We start from the raw sequence: 17211 nt of genomic DNA on the forward strand, positions 1-17211 counted from the left end.
GACCAACGCTGATTCAGCAGTCTGTACAATGACCTTGTTGCTGGTTAAAGGGGTTACCTTCTATAGTTCCACACGTTCTAATCACAGGTTTTAGTCATTGTGCCTTTTTTTTAAAGGTGAACTCATTGCATGCGCTCACAACATGGGAATTGCCAAGCTTCACAAAAACACACATTGTGACCTCTCTTTGTCTTGCTGTAACGCTCAAGATGTTGGTTCGGTCTGAAAGGTCCTTTAAAAGCCGCAATGTTGGGTTGCGTTTGGGACCAACCGAACGAAACCAGTTCAAGAAAAACACCAGAGAAAAATCGCATCTGGGCCAAGACTAATACTGTTGCTATTTCCGACCGTGGCGTTCGTCTGACTGGGCATCGTTTGAAAATGTCAAGTCACTGTTTGCGTTCATCTGGTGAAACTATAAACCAGGAAACACTTCACCCTGTGTACTCTTATTAAACGCCCAAGGACCTCATTTATAAGCCCTCCTGTCTCGTGTTTACTTTCATCAACACATTGAAGTGTGTCTCTTGTCAGCCCGTGTACCAGTCTTGGAAAGTGTGGTTTAGTCTAGGGTAGAATGACGCCCTATTTCCGTTGTACAGCAGTTTAAACCAGATTCCTGTAGTCCCTAGTCAGGAGTAGTGGACTACCGCGGGGAGCAGGGAGACATTTGGCACGCGAGCTGGACCGGATTCCGCTGCGATCTGTCTAGCTCCATTATCCTCGTCGTTGTTTAGAGAATGCTTCTTCCAACGCCATTACAGAGACTTGGTTATGACTCGACATCCGTACCCTTGGACGTTGGTCGTAACATAAGCATTGCGAAGGTGGGCTTATAACTCGGCCGTTGATGTATTCAGGGGATGGATGATGTATTGGTTCTCAGCGTGTCCTTGTTTAAAGCGTTCCGCGGTGCTGCCCATATATGCACACCTTCCCTTGTCCTGGCCGCGGACCAGAACGGTACGCCGCGTGCGTTCGACTGTGGTGAACTTATTACCGTCACTCACTCGGTTGACTTTGAAAAACAACACCTTTATTTATGGCATGGTATTTTTCCTCTGTATAAACAACGCAATCACATTACAGTCTTTTGCCACAGACCCTTACAGAACCCTCTGCTTTTCAGATGGTTCCACAATTGTGCATTCTGTAGACCGCATCGACACTGGAAACACGATTTTTTCCCTTCATATGCATTCAGAAGTTTTTAGGTTTGGACTAAACGTGACATGATGAACATGTATTGGGTGTGACACTCGTATATTCATTGTATTACATTTTCTTCTAACTTGACAGTGTGACAGGCAGAAACACTAGTCTTGATGTAGACTCATTTTGATTGGGGGCATGGAGTATATGGGGAAAGCTTTTCTGTGGCATTTCCATTATTGTTCTGACATGTTTATTCACTGCATCTGCGTAAATATAGAATGAGAATTATAGTGTGTTCTAGAACGTGTGAGTTCATCTCCAATCTGATGCCCGGCAGCTAAGGCTTGTCTGTGTGCTTAAGTGATGTAGACAATTCTTGAGATTTTTCATGAAGAATATTTCCATTTAATAAATTTTTCTTTGTACAATTACAGATCGTACTCACGTGATAACCCTCTTAAGTGTAAGCTTCTAATTAGAGGCATGGGAATAGTGTTTTAAGTGACTTGTAGGCATAAAAAAAACCCGATGTGGTTAATTGTCTCTGAGACCTAAACCGCCATTTGAACTCTGCAGACTGTTGGCTCCAGTTATGTCTTCTCCTTCACATCCGTTCGATCATTCTGGTTCTGGCTGTCAATGATGCTCCTGCAGCCAGAGAGGGGAGTATAACTGATGTTAAGGCAGCTCTATGTACTATGAACAGCATATGATCAGCCAGCGAATCAACTGATCCCAATAGCCAAAGCCAATATTAGCTGTGGATTTTAGGTTCTTCAACTGATTCAGCTAAATGTCTGGGTTCCTGTCCTGGAGCAGATTAATCCTTGTCCTGGAGTTGAAAGCAACTTTAAAGGAGAATTTCAATTAAGCATGCTTGTGGTCAGTTGGTACTTATTGTATAATGGCCGGTAAAAGTTATTTTGTGAGGCTGTCTGGTCTCACCTCTAATGTTCTTTATTGAGGCTGTCTGATCTCACCTGTACAGGTTTACTTCTTCTGTGAGGCTGGCTGTCAGTTCCTCCATCTCTTTATTTGTCCTCTTCTGGAACTGAACCTCCATCCTCTGCTCTCTGCTGGTCTCCTCCAGCTGGTCCACTGTCTCCTGTAGGGAGAGGGACACCCAGTGATCCACAAAGACCAAATGAACCTGAAGGAAATAAATTGACCTGCTGATATAGAAATGGGTATTTGTGTGCTGTGCGTGTTCAGGGGGCCTTGATTTGTAATGCGAGCGTGTAGAATTTCTGGACACACTTGTGTTCCAACCATGCCACTGTACAAACACTTCCCACCATTCCTTGATGCATCCTTCCTTTCCTCCTTTCACCGCCTCTTTCTGCATTACATTTTTCCTTTCCTTCATCCATCCTCCCGGCTCTCATTCATCTTTCCATTATCCTCTTCCTCCGTACCTTGTAGGTCTCTATGTCTTCTCTGCGTTGTGCCTCAATCAGCTTCATTCTCTCCTCCAGACAGGCCCTCTGTAGCCCCAGCTTCTGTTCCTCCTCCCGGAGGGGCTTCAGGCGACCCCTGAGCTCCTGGGCCTGCTGCCTGGCCCTCCCCAAGGCCTCTGATGTCCCCTCCCTGCGCTTCAACAGGGCCAGCAGCATGGGCTCGTACCTGGCAAATTGGGAAGGACAGTGCACTTCAATTTGTTTGCAAAACATGTTGTTTATTGGGGACCCAGTCTCTTGCGCAACAAAATTCAATAAATTGCCCACTGCCATTTCTTAGGTGTGAGGAAAGGTTGTGGTTTATGTAGTAAGATAAACGTCTCATAGTCGTACAGTAGTCATACCATTCCTCCAGGGATTTTAGGCCCGACTGCAGGTACTGTTGAATGTCCCCACAGGAGTTCCTCTTGCTCTGGGTTATCTCCTCCATGGGGAGTGGAGTCTGACTGGAAGTGTGGGCCTGGAATTGGGCATGCAGGGTGGAGAGGTGGTTCTGGTGGTTGGATCGGAGCTGAGAGGCCTCCTCGGTTAGTTGGATTGTCAGGGCATCAAGTTCCACCTGGGCCAGGGGAGATGAAGGTAAGAAACAGAAGATCTTGCACAGATGAGCTCTGATGAATGCAACATGTGTTCTAGAAAGTATACAAAGTTCCTCAAGTATTTTGGTTCCAGGGGCCTGTTTCCCAAAAACAGAATTAGTTCATCATTAGAACCAGAAAATAGGAATGTAGAATCGTATAACTAACAATTAACTTGGTGTTGATATGCTTTAGGAAAACTGGGCCCAGAACTATTTGATAGTTCAGGACACTCTTAAGGTTCTAGAACATTAACAATATTCTGGAAAACCAGTCAAGTTCTAGAACAGTATGAACTTACTTGGAAGTTTCCAGTAATTTGAAAGCTATGGCAGACATTAATGGTTCAGGAACACCAATGGTTCAGGTTTACTGGGTGATTCAGAATCATCTTGATATTCAACCAGTTTGAATGACCCTGATATTACCTTGTTCTGCACCTACCTTTTCCTTGTTGAGCTGGGCAACCCCACGCTGCTGTGTGGCCAGGAGCACCTGGTTCTGCGTACACTCCCTGGTGACAGAGAACAGTCTCCTCTTGAGCCTCCTTGTCTCCTCCTGAAGACCCTGCCTCTCCAAATATACACGGAACAGCTTCACCTCCTCCTCACTCCTCTCTGCCCTCAATGACTGCCACTCCCTCATCCGCGCCTCCCTCCTCCTGTCTGCGTCGATGTTCACGGTGTGCCTTAACTGTACCTCCTGTTCTCTTTCATCCCCTTCATCGGTCCCGATCTTCTCCTCCCTAAGCGCTTGCAACTCTTCCATTAGTTCGTCTCGTCTCTTCTCTAACCTCCCAACCTGCTCAATGTACCCTTCCAGGTCACTCCCTAGCGCCTCCAACTCCTGCATGGAACCCGTCAACTCCACCTCTCTCATCCCTGTCTCCTGTTGGATGCCCTCCATGCTGCAAGCATCTGGGTCCTCCGCAGACCCACCAGATCCATGTTCTCCTGGGTCCTTCACAGACTGACCCAATCCATGTTCTCCTGGGTCCCTCACAGACAGGCCCAAGACATTTTCACCTCTGTGTCTCTGACCACTATCTCCTGATCCATCCATCTGCTCTTCTGTTGAGATACTTTGATAGCTTGGGGGCTGTAAATCCACACAAAATTCAGACTCTAGTCCTTCAGACATGGCACTCTCTGCATGCTCCCCAAATTCACCCACAATGTTCTGTTGATGAACTCTCTGCGAGGTTGAGTGATTAGCCATACCCAAACTGTCCCCTATTTCACCCTCTGCGTGTTTCTGTTTTATCAACTCATCCACGTTGGGATGTCCAAAACCTTTGGGTAAGCTGGGGTAGGTCCACTCCAAAGGCCCGAAGTTCATCCCTGCCTCATCCATACACTTCTCTAACATGGACAGCATACCCATCAACTCTGTCTGATACTCGGCCATAGTCCCACTCAGCTGACAGCCTGCTGAGGTCAGAGGTGGTAACTGAGGCTGGGCAGAAGGTCCTGTGGCTCCGCCTTGATCCAAAATGGTGTCTATCTCTTTCAGGTGACTTTGGCATTGTACCCTGGAGGCATCCAGGTGTGTGTCTGTGTAAGACGTTATAGAGGGAAGTATGTCTTTCCTACAACTTCCAATCATAGCATTCATCTTCTCCATGTCGGACTGGTTCTGGTTCGGAGCTGATCTTGATAGGTCTGTGTCTGTGTACCTGGTGGAGAGGTGAGAGCTGAATGACATGCCTGTCATTTCACCACAGCTCTTCAACAGTTCATCCATTTCCATGAGAGGAGTCTGGACCCATCCTGACCCTGTCGTCGGTTGAGGCCCAGAAGACTCTCCACTCTCTCCCCCAGTACTTGTAAAGACAATGTCCATTTCCTTGTCCTGGGATTGCAAGGCATCCAGTCCGTCTCTGTGCGTGGCTGAAAGGGATGACTGGATGTGAGCTGAGCCGCTCATCTGGGGGTTTGTGTGGGAAACTCGAAGGAAAGGCAGAAACGGGTCTCTGCTCTCCTCATCAAATCCCTCGCACCCTTTCTGATCTTCCTCGTTAATGAAGAGCGGGTCAAAGCACACCTCTGGGTCCGTCTCAGGCTCCTGGTCTTCCATTCCTTCTGATGAATAGGAGGAACATTTAAAAGTTTATATAAATAACTAAAGATGTGGGTGTGTAGTAGTTACAGATGCGGATGCGTTGTAGTTAGATGATGTGGGTGGGTAGTAGTTACAGATGCGGGTGGTAGTATTTACATATGCGGGTGGTAATAGTTAAAGATGCGCTGGTAATAGTCACAGATGCGGGTGGTAATAGTTACAGATGTGGGTGCGTAGTAGTTACAGATGTGGGTGCGTAGTAGTTACAGATGTGGGTGCGTAGTAGTTACAGATGTGGGTGCGTAGTAGTTACAGATGTGGGTGCATAGTAGTTACAGATGTGGGTGCGTAGTAGTTACAGATGCGGGTGGTAGTATTTACATATGCGGGTGGTAATAGTTAAAGATGCGCTGGTAATAGTCACAGATGCGGGTGCGTAGTAGTTACAGATGCGGGTGGTAATAGTTACAGATGCGGATGCGTAGTAGTTACAGATGCGGGTGGTAGTAATTACAGATGCGGGTGGTAATAGTTACAGATGCGGATGCGTAGTAGTTACAGATGCGGGTGTGTGGTAGTTACAGATGTGGGTGCGTAGTAGTTACAGATGTGGGTGCATAGTAGTTACAGATGTGGGTGCGTAGTAGTTACAGATGCGGGTGGTAGTAATTACAGATGCGGGTGGTAATAGTTACAGATGCGGATGCGTAGTAGTTACAGATGTGGGTGCGTAGTAGTTACAGATGCAGGTGTGTGGTAATAGTTACAAATGCGTGAGCGTAGTAGTTACAGATGTGGGTGCGTAGTAGTTACAGATGTAGGTGCGTAGTAGTTACAGATGTGGGTGCGTAGTAGTTACAGATGTGGGTGCGTAGTAGTTACAGATGTGGGTGCGTAGTAGTAACAGATGTGGGTGCATAGTAGTTACAGATGTGGGTGCGTAGTAGTTAGATGATGTGGGTGGGTAGTAGTTACAGATGTGGGTGCGTAGTAACAGATGTGGGTGCGTAGTAATTACAGATGTGGGTGCATTGTAGTTACAGATCATGGTGCGTAGTTGTTACAGATGTGGGTGCGTAGTAACAGATGTGGGTGCGTAGTAATTACAGATGTGGGTGCATTGTAGTTACAGATCATGGTGCGTAGTTGTTACAGATGTGGGTGCATGGTAATTACAGATGTGGGTGCGTAGTAATTAGATGATGTGGGTGCGTAGTAGTCACAGATGCGGGTGGTAATAGCTACAGATGTGGGTACGTAGTAATTACAGATGTGGGTGCGTAGTAGTTACAGATGTGGGTGCGTAGTAGTTACAGATGTGGGTGCGTAGTAGTTACAGATGCGGGTGCGTAATAGTTACAGATGTGGGTGCGTAGTAATTATAGATGTGGGTGCATAGTAGTTACAGATGTGGGTGCGTAGTAGTTACAGATGTGGGTGCGTAGTTGTTACAGATGTGGGTGCGTAGTAGTTACAGATGTGGGTGCGTAGTAGTTACAGATGTGGGTGCGTAGTAGTTACAGATCTGGGTGTGTGGTAGTTAGAGATGTGGGTGCGTAGTAGTTAGATGATGTGGGTGGGTAGTAGTTACAGATGCGGGTGGTAGTATTTACATATGCGGGTGGTAATAGTTAAAGATGCGGTGGTAATAGTTACAGATGCGGATGTGTAGTAGTTACAGATTTGGGAGCGTAGTAGTTACAGATGTGGGTGCGTAATGGAATCGTCTTTTCAATAGTGTTTTTACAGCAGGTCCACCCGGGGCGTGTATATCAATACACTGCGCATGTTGATGGGAATGATATTTCTACATATTGAGAGTGAACATCCTTATCTAGATGTGTGTTGTAGATGTGATCAAATAGGCAAACCATTGTTTTGACTGGCAGGCATAAGAACACATCACAACACATTGGCAGGCTGCATTTTGGTGACCCCTGATGATGTCTTTGTAAGCTGCCTAAGAGAGCACTTTGTAAATGATGTCATAAAATGCGGGGGGGGGGGGTCACACAGGGTTTGGGGTCATGCAGGGTTTTGGGCCGGCGAGTGGGGGTGTTAAAGTAATAAGCCTAAAGAACGTCAGTCACCACAGAACAGCTGCCATATCATGGCACCGATGGACAGCTGGGTTTAGACACACACACACACACACACTTGACATGCTTTCTCATTCTTTTGAACACTCATGTTGACTCATTCACTCATAACCAGGCATTCACCAACGTACTCGGACAGCATCAGGCTCTAAGTCTTTGACGGCTGGCATTACATGGACCACATTATTATCGGAGGATACCATAACATGCCGTGGACTGTCTCAGGACGACTGGCTGTCTGTAATGACACTTTGTGCATAGCTAGCCTTCTTAAGATGTTGAAGGAATGGCTGCAAGCTCGCATTTTATTTAGATTTTGTGATCTCACAAAGTAAACAAAATAAAAGTTCTAACAAGGGCCTAATAAAAATCCAGTCAGCCTTGCGTCTCACAGTCCTGGTGGACATTTATAGAGCCACTGATTCCCCGGCAGTATTCTAAGCCAGTACAAATATTGTGTGAAGGCCTCCTGTCGTCAGTAGAGAACATTGGCTGCGGGGTTGCCGCTTCAGTTATGATGCCAGGCTTGGTATGGCAGGGAACCAGTCGCCTAGTCAGAGTGGATAGGGAATGCCTGGAGAGGACAAGGCCTTTAGGAGTCCCTCTCGAACACATACCATTAATTAGCTCACTAAAAAACTGTCATCGATGAGCTCATGTCTGACATAAACTCTGTCCATGAAATAATAAATGTCTGAACCAGAGGGTTCTAGTACGACCAGTTAAGAACATAGTTGTGAGCTACAGTTGAGTCTTCAGACACTTGTTCAACCTGTGTAGTTTGGATGAGCCCTGAGGTTCAGAGACAGGTCGAGATAATGTTATGATACATGCTTTAGAAACTCACAGTTCAGAAGGCTTCTCAGATTTATTAACTCCTTTTCTCTGTCCTCAGACAGTGCTGCTTTTCTCCTCTTCTCTGTCCACCAAAAAAAACTGAGGTTCTGGAGAAGTGATAACACAAGAAGCGTGGATCTGGAGAAGTGAGAAGACAAGGAATACTGTGCATCTAGAAAAGTGAGAACACGAGGAAGAGTGTGGGTCCAGAGAAGACCAAGCATGAGGAAGAGTGGAAGAAAGGAGGGAGGTGGGAAAAAAGAGACCCCGCCTTCTCTTCAACAGTCAGGGGGCTGCTATGCGTTGCCCTGGCAACAACCATTCTGTTTACGTTTATTAATAAACACCCGTCTGCAGGGAGAAAGAAGAGACCGGGTGTGTGTGTGTCAGTGTGTGTGTGTCAGTGTGTGTGTGTCAGTGTGTGTGTGTCAGTGTGTGTGTGTCAGTGTGTGTGTGTCCACGAAAGGAACAGGAGACAATATGGACTGGGTCTACAGTTCATCTGCAGGACAATGTATCCCAAACAATCCCATATTCCCTAGGTAGTGCCCCTCTTGTGATGTTAACAAGAATGTTTGGGACATACATAGCTTCAGTTTAACACATATAATTTCTTCTGTTTTTGGCAGTAGAATCACTGTTCCATGACTATTCCATTCCATGAGACAGCATATTGAAATGCGTGACAGTTGCTTGATACACTTTCACTGAACTTTCATTTTCATGAAGGCCTGGGGGAAGGCAGATATTAAGACAGGGAGGGATGACATAATGGCATATTTAATATCCTGGTATATCCTATAATATCCATATATGATGTCCATGGAAGATTACTCCAGTTGGATATCTAGATATTATATCCAGGTCTGATATCTAGATATATTATCCAGGGCTGATATCTAGATATTATTTTCAGGTCTGATATCTCGATATTATATCCAGGTCTGATGTCCACATATTATTTTGAGGTATAAAATCTTGATATGAAATTCTGAAATGATAATCAAATGTGATATCCATGTTATCTATTAGGCTAACATGGTGCCTTTTTATATCATTAGGCTAACATTGTGGCTCTCTTTACCATTAAGCTAACAAGGTCCCTCTCTGTACCATAGTGCTAACCTGGTACCTCTCTGTACCATTAGGCTAACATGGTGGCTGTCTATACCATTAGACTAACATGGTGCCTCTCTGTATCATTAGGCTAACATTGTGCCTCTCTGTATCATTAGGCTAACATTGTGCCTCTCTGTATCATTAGGCTAACATGGTGGCTGTCTGTATCATTAGGCTAAATGGTGGCTGTCTATACAATTTGCCTAACATGGTGGCCATCTGTTCTATTAGGCTAACATGGTGCCTCTCTGTATCATTAGGCTAACATGGTGGCTGTCTGTATTATTAGGCTAACATGGTGGCTGTCTGTATTATTAGGCTAACATGGTGCCTCTCTGTATCATTAGGCTAACATGGTGGCTGTCTGTTTTATTAGGCTAACATGGTCACTGTCTATACCATTAGACTAACATGGTGGCTGTCTGTATCATTATGCTAACATGGTGCCTCTCTGTATCATTATGCTAACATGGTGGCTGTCTGTAGCATTAGGCTAACATGGTGGCTATTTGTACTATTAGGCTAACATTGTGGCTATCTGTACTATTTGGCTAACATGGTGGCTGTCTGTACTATTAGGCTAATATGGTGGCTGTCTGTACTATTAGGCTAACATGGTGGCTGTCTGTACTATAAGGCTAACATGGTAGCTGTCTGTATCATTATCCCTGAGTGTCAACTCGCATATCAACCTTGATTTAAATCATATTTAGTTGTCAATTTCAGTTGTAGATTGAAATGAAGCATTATACTCTTCCGCTCTGTGAGATGTTGAAAAAGGATGTCGAGAGAGGGAGAAGGAGAGGTGCACTCAGAGAAGGAGGTCAACTGGGGGAAAGGAAAGAGGGGTCAGCAGAAATAACTGAAAAACCATAATTGAGTGTGTGTATGTTTATTTGTGTGTGTGTGTGTGTGTTTACATGGGGAAAGAGTGTTTGCATAGAGAGTTAACGTGTGAGTGTGTAGCAAATTAGTTTGTGTAAAGATGTTGTGTGTGTAGGTTTGTGATCCTGGTTTTACTACAACATGACAATTAGATCCCAACAAGGAAAGGGCTGTTTTCCGGGATTAAGGGCTTTGGGGCCTCACCATTGGGATCAAGTTTATCTCACCATTTGGGTCAATGTAAGAACTGGGGTTTGTTTAAGATTTAGTCATAAGGGGTTTAAGGGAAAATAAGGAATAATGTTTCACGGCCCTATATGTATGAAGAAACGTGCATGCGTGTCTCTGTGTGTAGGCAGGGTGTGTTTGTGTAAATGAAGTGATTGTAGCTACAGATTGTGTATCGTGGATTCCTCCAGTGCCTGGTCATTATCACAGCATCTTTAAATAGCCTTGTGCACTTTGCCTGATCAGAGGACAGGATTGGGTTTCCCTCCAACACTGGGGACACACATGATAGAACAGAGGTGTTCTCCTGTATGTGTGTATGTGTGTGTGTGTGTGTGTGTGTGTGTGTGTGTGTATGTGTGTGTGTGTGTGTGTGTGTGTGTGTGTGTGTGTGTATGTGTGTGTGTGTGTGTGTGTGTGTGTGTGTGTGTGTGTGTGTGTGTGTGTGTGTGTGTGTGTGTGTGTGTGCGTATTAGAGAGAGTAGGTTACCTTTGTGTGAACTGCCACTTGTTCTGTGTTTCTTTTATTAAATAAATAAATGTGTTGATAATTACCTTACATCTGAGTTCACCTAGTTGATTGTCATGTTTGTGTTTTGCTATTTCCCCACAGTCACCACTAGATGGGGATGTCACCTCTCTGAAATACCTCTGGGTGTGTTCACCTCCATGGGTGGTGTAGATGGTGGAAACATGCAATTGGACATGTTTAGATTAACTCTTGAACTTAGGTGGGTGGTACCATGTGTTTTAGCCCCCCTTGGGCCAGACTCTTTGTCTGACTCTCTAAACAGGCTCATATGAGCTCAAAGATGACATTATTCCAAGTGTCTAACAACATAATGATGAATAGCAGAGCTACTAAACCCTCTTTATTAAATCCAGGTTTTACTCTAGACAAGCTTTGCCATTTTGGGTGTAGGGGTGGGGCACTACAGAGAGACAAGTGTCATAAACTTTTATTTCAGCAAGGCCTCTCCTCACCTCTAACGCACCCACCCCCCCCCACCGCCCCCACCGCCCCCACCCCCCCCCACTCCCCTCCCTTATTTATCTCTATATAGAATAAACAATGTCCTGATCCAACTGCAGTTGTGTCAAAGTAGCAGCTGAGGAATGATAGAATGTTGGAGGGTGTAAGAGTTGGACATAGTGTGAGTTAGAGTGAGACTTGAAGAGAGTGAGAGCTAGAGAGAGGTTTGGAGAGAGTGAGGGTAAGAGTGGGAGTTGGAGAGAGTGAGAGTTAGAGTGAGATTTATAGTGAGATTTAGAGAGATGGACTGACTGCTTATTGTGTGTTAACATAAAATTGACAGCATCTCCAAATGTCAACAACAAAGCCACTCACTCTGATGTAGAGATCTAAGATTATATCTGTCGGCACACTTCCAGGACTTTACATAATTTTTTTTCCTTTTCACTGTGAGGGTTTAGTTGAAGGGGACAGAAATAAATAAAACACTACAGAAAATATTAGCCCATTGAATATATTGTGAAAAAATGTCATTGTTGACTTCTCTCTCTTTTTTGACTATTAATTGCTGGAAAAAAGTTTTCTACTGTGATTCTGGATCTGTTGTTAACCTGTTGTCACAAAAAGCATTGGATGTAATGGCATCTGTTCTTGGACACATTTTACCCTGGGAGGATCCTGGGAGTTTAGGTACAAGTGAACTCTCCTTCCTCGTCCTCATCTGACAAGGACACACAATGAAGGTAGAAACATCTCACATTCTGTCCTGGGATCGTCAAGTCAATTGAAATGTTGAAACACAGTCTCCAGACATACTGTAGGAGAGCACCAGGCTTGGAATTCTGTAGGGGCAAGGGCATTTGGGCTTCAATGTCACAAAAATGTTTAGGACACAAAAGTCACATTCCAGGGCACCAAAGCCATAGAGTGAAATAAGAGGATTTGGAGCTTACAAATAAACAACTTGAATTTCTGAAAAAAACATAAATTACATAAAAAATATACATTTTTCAATATCATACTTTGAATAATAAATGATTATAACTGATATTGTTTTTCCACATAAAAAGCTAAATTATTTTGTTTTAATCCTTGAAATTACATCTACAGACAATTAAGTTACATTAAGGCTACCTCAGTTACCCTAAAGTTACCCAAAAGTAAACTGCAAAGTTTATTTTGACATCACAGTCACTTGCGCTTATGGAGTACAATCTAAATATACAAATATATTGACTTATTTGTGTGCAGAGCAAGTCATTTTTGTTTTTTAATCTTTCACCACAAACGCTACCATGTTGAGTGATGTTAAACCTAATGTTACTCACATACAAAAACACACACAGTACACTCATTATATGCATACACACACATAGAAAGAGAATACACACACACGTCTTGTAAGAAAATGTACAGAACCTCAGCAGGAAGCCCAGTCTCCTAAGGTGTCCTCATAGTGGCGCTTCGTCATCGTGGCCAAGAGTTAGAATCCCTGGTGTGGCACACTGACCCAGACCCAGAACACACCGACCCAAACCCAGAACACACCGACCCAGACCCAGAACACACCGACCCAGACCCAGAACACTCCGACCCAGACCCAGAACACACCAACCCAGACCCAGAACACACCGACCCAGAACACTCCGACCCAGACCCAGAACACACCGACCCAGACCCAGAGCACACCGACCCAGACCCAGAACACTCCGACCCAGACCCAGAACACTCCGACCCAGACCCAGAACACACCGACCCAGAACACACCGACCCAGACCCAGAACACTCCGACCCAGACCCAGAGCACACCGACCCAGACCCAGAACACTCTGACCCAGACCCAGAACACACCGACCCAGACCCAGAACACACCGACCCAGACCCAGAACACTCCGACCCAGACCCAGAACACACCGACCCAGACCCAGAACACACCGACCCAGAACACACCAACCCAGACCCAGACCCAGAACACACCGACCCAGACCCAGAACACTCCGACCCAGACCCAGAACACACCGACCCAGCCCCAGAACACACCGACCCAGACCCAGAACACACCGACCCAGACCCAGAACACACCGACCCAGAACACACCGACCCAGACCCAGAACACACCGACCCAGACCCATAACACACCGACCCAGACCCAGAACACACCGACCCAGAACACACCGACCCAGAACACTCCGACCCAGACCCAGAACACACCGACCCAGAACACACCGACCCAGAACACTCCGACCCAGACCCAGAACACACCGACCCAGAACACACCGACCCAGAACACACCGACCCAGACCCAGAACACTCCGACCCAGACCCAGAACACACCGACCCAGAACACACCGACCCAGACCCAGAACACACCGACCCAGACCCAGAACACACCCTCCATACATTTCGTGATCCAGGCCGTATCACTGGGTCAAAACATGATGAGGGGAGTGTGTTGACGCTAGTACTGTATTACTGTGTGTGTGTGTCTGACCACGTGCGCCCGATCACGTGTGTGTAACAGTGTCAGTGTACACGTATGAGCGTGTTTTGACATGGACTCATATGTCTGTACCAACACGTGTTCCATTAGCTCGGGTGTCTGGACCATTCCACAGTACCTGTCATGTACGCTAATGAACGGAAAGGTTTGGCTCGGCTAAGTGGGTTTTAATGAGCGTCGTGTCAGCCACTGTTGATATCACTGAGACAGCCCTCTGGAGTTGGTGTACATATAAAATCAACATCAGTTGTTTGAACAGGACTGGGTTTTAATGTCTTAAAGGTCACTGTAAAAAGGTCTTGAAGATTACTAGTACGAAAAAGAAACTAGAGCGCACAAAATGTGCCTAACCTCACCCTTTATAGAATGTTACGCAGTTCCTAACCTCACCCTTTATAGAATGTTACGCAGTTCCTAACCTCACCCTTTATAGAATGTTACACAGTTCCTAAACTTGTCCTTTATAGAATGTTACGCAGTTCCTAAACTTGTCCTTTATAGAATGTTACGCAGTTCCTAAACTTGTCCTTTATAGAATGTTACGCAGTTCCTAACCTTGTCCTTTATAGAATGTTACGCAGTTCCTAAACTTGTCCTTTATAGAATGTTACGCAGTTCCTAAACTTGTCCTTTATAGAATGTTACGCAGTTCCTAAACTTGTCCTTAATAGAATGTTACGCAGTTCCTAAACTTGTCCTTTATAGAATGTTACGCAGTTCCTAAACTTGTCCTTTATAGAATGTTACGCAGTTCCTAACCTCACCCTTTATAGAATGTTACGCAGTTCCTAACCTCACCCTTTATTGAATGTTACGCAGTTCCTAATCTTACGCTTTATAGAAATTTATGTAGTTCCTAAACTTGTCCTTTATAGAATGTTACACAGTTCCAAACCTTGTCCTTTATAGAATGTTACGCAGTTCCTAACCTTGTCCTTTATAGAATGTTACGCAGTTCCTAACCTTGTCCTTTCTAGAATGTTACACAGTTCCTAACCTTGTCCTTTATAGAATGTTACACAGTTCCTAACCTCACCCTTTATACAATATTGGGTCAGTTTAGTGGGCTAAAGTAGTGTGCGATGTAGTTTAGGATAGTGGGTTAATGTAGTAGTTTGAAGTAGTGGGATAATGCAGTGGGTTAAAGTAGTGGTCTGAAGTAGTGGGTTAAAGTAGTGGTCTGAAAAGGAATAGGGGACCACCTGCTATGCTCCCAGCTCTACTACAGCCAGTCAGTCAGTCAACCAACGAGTAAACCAGTCAGTCAGCCAGTCATCCAGCCAGCCAACCAACCAATGACACAGCCAGTCAGTCAGCCAGTCAACCAACAAGACAGCGAGTCAGACAGCCATTTAACTATCCTGTTACCTAACCTGTCCACCAACCTGTCAACCAGCCAGCAAATGATCCACACAGTCAACCAACGAGACAGCCAGACAGTCAATTAACGAGACAGTCAGTCAGTCACCCAATCTTCTCTGTGGGTTCAGTCACGGCTCCTTTGCATGTTGTTAAACAGGTCCCATAGGTAATATCCATTTGGGATTCACTCACTGTAATGGAGCGTTCTGCTAAAGGCTCAACGCCCAAACAGAACAGAGATATTTATAGATTTTCACTGTATCTTTGGCTTGAAATCTTAGATTGTGACGGTTCATTGAATGATTGGATGTTGTTGGCTCGTTGGCGAAGTGCTTTTTTATATATGTGTGGGCTGTTTTTCAGACAAAATTAAATTTAAGAAGTCTGCACCTGTCTGTGTGTGTGTGTGTGTTGTCTGTGTTTCCTATCCATTCAAAATTCAAAGCAACGCAAACACATTTTTTATTCCTCTTTTATCATGTTATGAGAGATAGACGCTGTCGTGGTGGAAATGTTATCATGGAAGTTTGGGACATCATCCAGCTGAGCAATGACCCCTGCAGAGACGGATGAGAGAGGAGAAAAACACTGGATGAGGGATGGAAAACCAGGCCTGTTTTTCCTCTTTTCCCTAAGAACCCACAAAGCCACACCCTTCAGGAATGTCAGATCCAAAACATGCCATCTAAATGCATCTCATGTTTCCATAGAGCTGTTGGTGTCAGCAAGATTGTAGTTAATTTAAGTTATATGAACAACACTTATATACTTGCAACTGTGGATTTTAGGCAAAACTACCCATTATTTTGGCCTGCAAACTAGACAGCCAGTTGAGATAGATACTGAATTTGAATGACATTTTCATCAAGAGAACTTTACCTGGCAGTCAAACAGTAATAGACAAATGAACGGCATGTAGTGTTGGTTTCAGTGATGAACCGACTCACTGGGCTGATAAAGTTGTCCTTCAGGATGCTTTTATTTGAGTAAATCCTCTTTGTTTTTCTCACTCTTGTCTGCCCTCTCACTCCCTCTGTCTCTCTCACTCCCTCTGTCTCTCTCTCTCTATCTCTTGTCTCTTTGCCTCTCTCTTTCTCTCTCCTTCTCTCTCCCTCTTTCTAGAGTCTGGACAGCTAGCCACATTGATCACTGCACAGGCGGTATGTTTTTCCTCAGATCTGTCTGTGATTAAATGTTACTGTCCTGAGTGAGAACAGCGCTGAATCTCTCCCCATTGTCTTGCATTTTCCCAATCATTTGTTTATTTCTGTTTATTTGTGGAGTTGTAATCGAGGACTTAAATAACTTAAGGTTAAGCCTGTGCCTGTTTTGGAAAGAGGTTAAAGATCTTCAACACAATTATTTCAGTCCCTAGGACTTCATCTAGGGAAGGAACTATTTCTAGTTTCTTCTCAGAGGGAGGGAACTTCATCATCATTTCTGACTAGTCCATCTGGGTCATGTCCAGACCCAGAGTCGGCACAGAACTCTGATTGGTTGATCAGGAATTGACCTGTCATGAGGTCTGAAACATTGAGAAATCCCCACCCTTCCATTCTGACAGCGGAGCAGCTGGAAGCTTCTATATAGCAGATGCTGTCCTGTACCTTCATCAGATGTTGTCCTGTACCTTCATCAGACGTTGTCCTGTACCTTCATCAGATGTTGTCCTGTACCTTCATCAGACATTGTCCTGTACCTTCATCAGATGTTGTCCTGTACCTTCATCAGATGTTGTCCTGTACCTTTATCAGATGTTGCCCTGTACCTTTATCAGATGTTATCCTGTACCTTCATCAGACGTTGTCCTGTACCTTTATCAGATGTTGTCCTGTACCTTCATCAGATGTTGTCCTGTATTTGCCTTCATTGCACATTTAGTATTGTCATTTGTAATATACATATACTTAATATTTGTACATTCCCTGCCCTCTTCTATTTGCAGTTCTGGTTTGAT

The 17211-nt window shown here is 44.8% G+C and overlaps 1 protein-coding gene across 3 annotated transcripts; it reads right to left on the reverse strand.

Annotated features, from left to right (window-relative positions):
* Positions 1–1014: 1014 nt before the first annotated feature.
* Positions 1015–8471, reverse strand: sync (syncoilin, intermediate filament protein). 3 transcript variants are annotated; one of them, XM_020050493.2, is made up of 6 exons: positions 8198–8471; positions 3635–5268; positions 2957–3171; positions 2571–2778; positions 2136–2305; positions 1015–1803 (listed from the first exon to the last, which is right to left on the reverse strand). In XM_020050493.2, the coding sequence occupies exons 2-6, from the start codon at positions 5264–5266 to the stop codon at positions 1746–1748; spliced, it is 2283 nt and encodes a 760-aa protein (XP_019906052.2). In that variant the 5' UTR covers positions 5267–5268; positions 8198–8471; the 3' UTR covers positions 1015–1745. The 3 variants fall into 3 exon arrangements, with proteins under 3 accessions (XP_019906052.2, XP_010871451.2, XP_019906050.2); XM_010873149.3 differs by having other exon boundaries at positions 2136–2260; positions 3635–5271; XM_020050491.2 differs by having other exon boundaries at positions 3635–5271.
* Positions 8472–17211: the final 8740 nt, after the last annotated feature.

The sequence above is a fragment of the Esox lucius genome, chromosome 10, assembly GCF_011004845.1.
Source record: "Esox lucius isolate fEsoLuc1 chromosome 10, fEsoLuc1.pri, whole genome shotgun sequence".
Classification (NCBI taxonomy): domain Eukaryota; kingdom Metazoa; phylum Chordata; class Actinopteri; order Esociformes; family Esocidae; genus Esox; species Esox lucius.

Bases quoted from the DNA above. Each gene is read 5' to 3' on its own strand.
- sync (XM_020050493.2), bottom strand. From the start codon at position 5,266: ATGGAAGACCAGGAGCCTGAGACGGACCCAGAGGTGTGCTTTGACCCG. The intron at 3,172-3,634 runs GTAGGTGCAGAA...CCCCTGGCCCAG, and splicing joins CCCAGCTCAACAAGGAAAAG to GTGGAACTTGATGCCCTGAC. The intron at 2,779-2,956 runs GTATGACTACTG...CCAATTTGCCAG, and splicing joins CTAAAATCCCTGGAGGAATG to GTACGAGCCCATGCTGCTGG.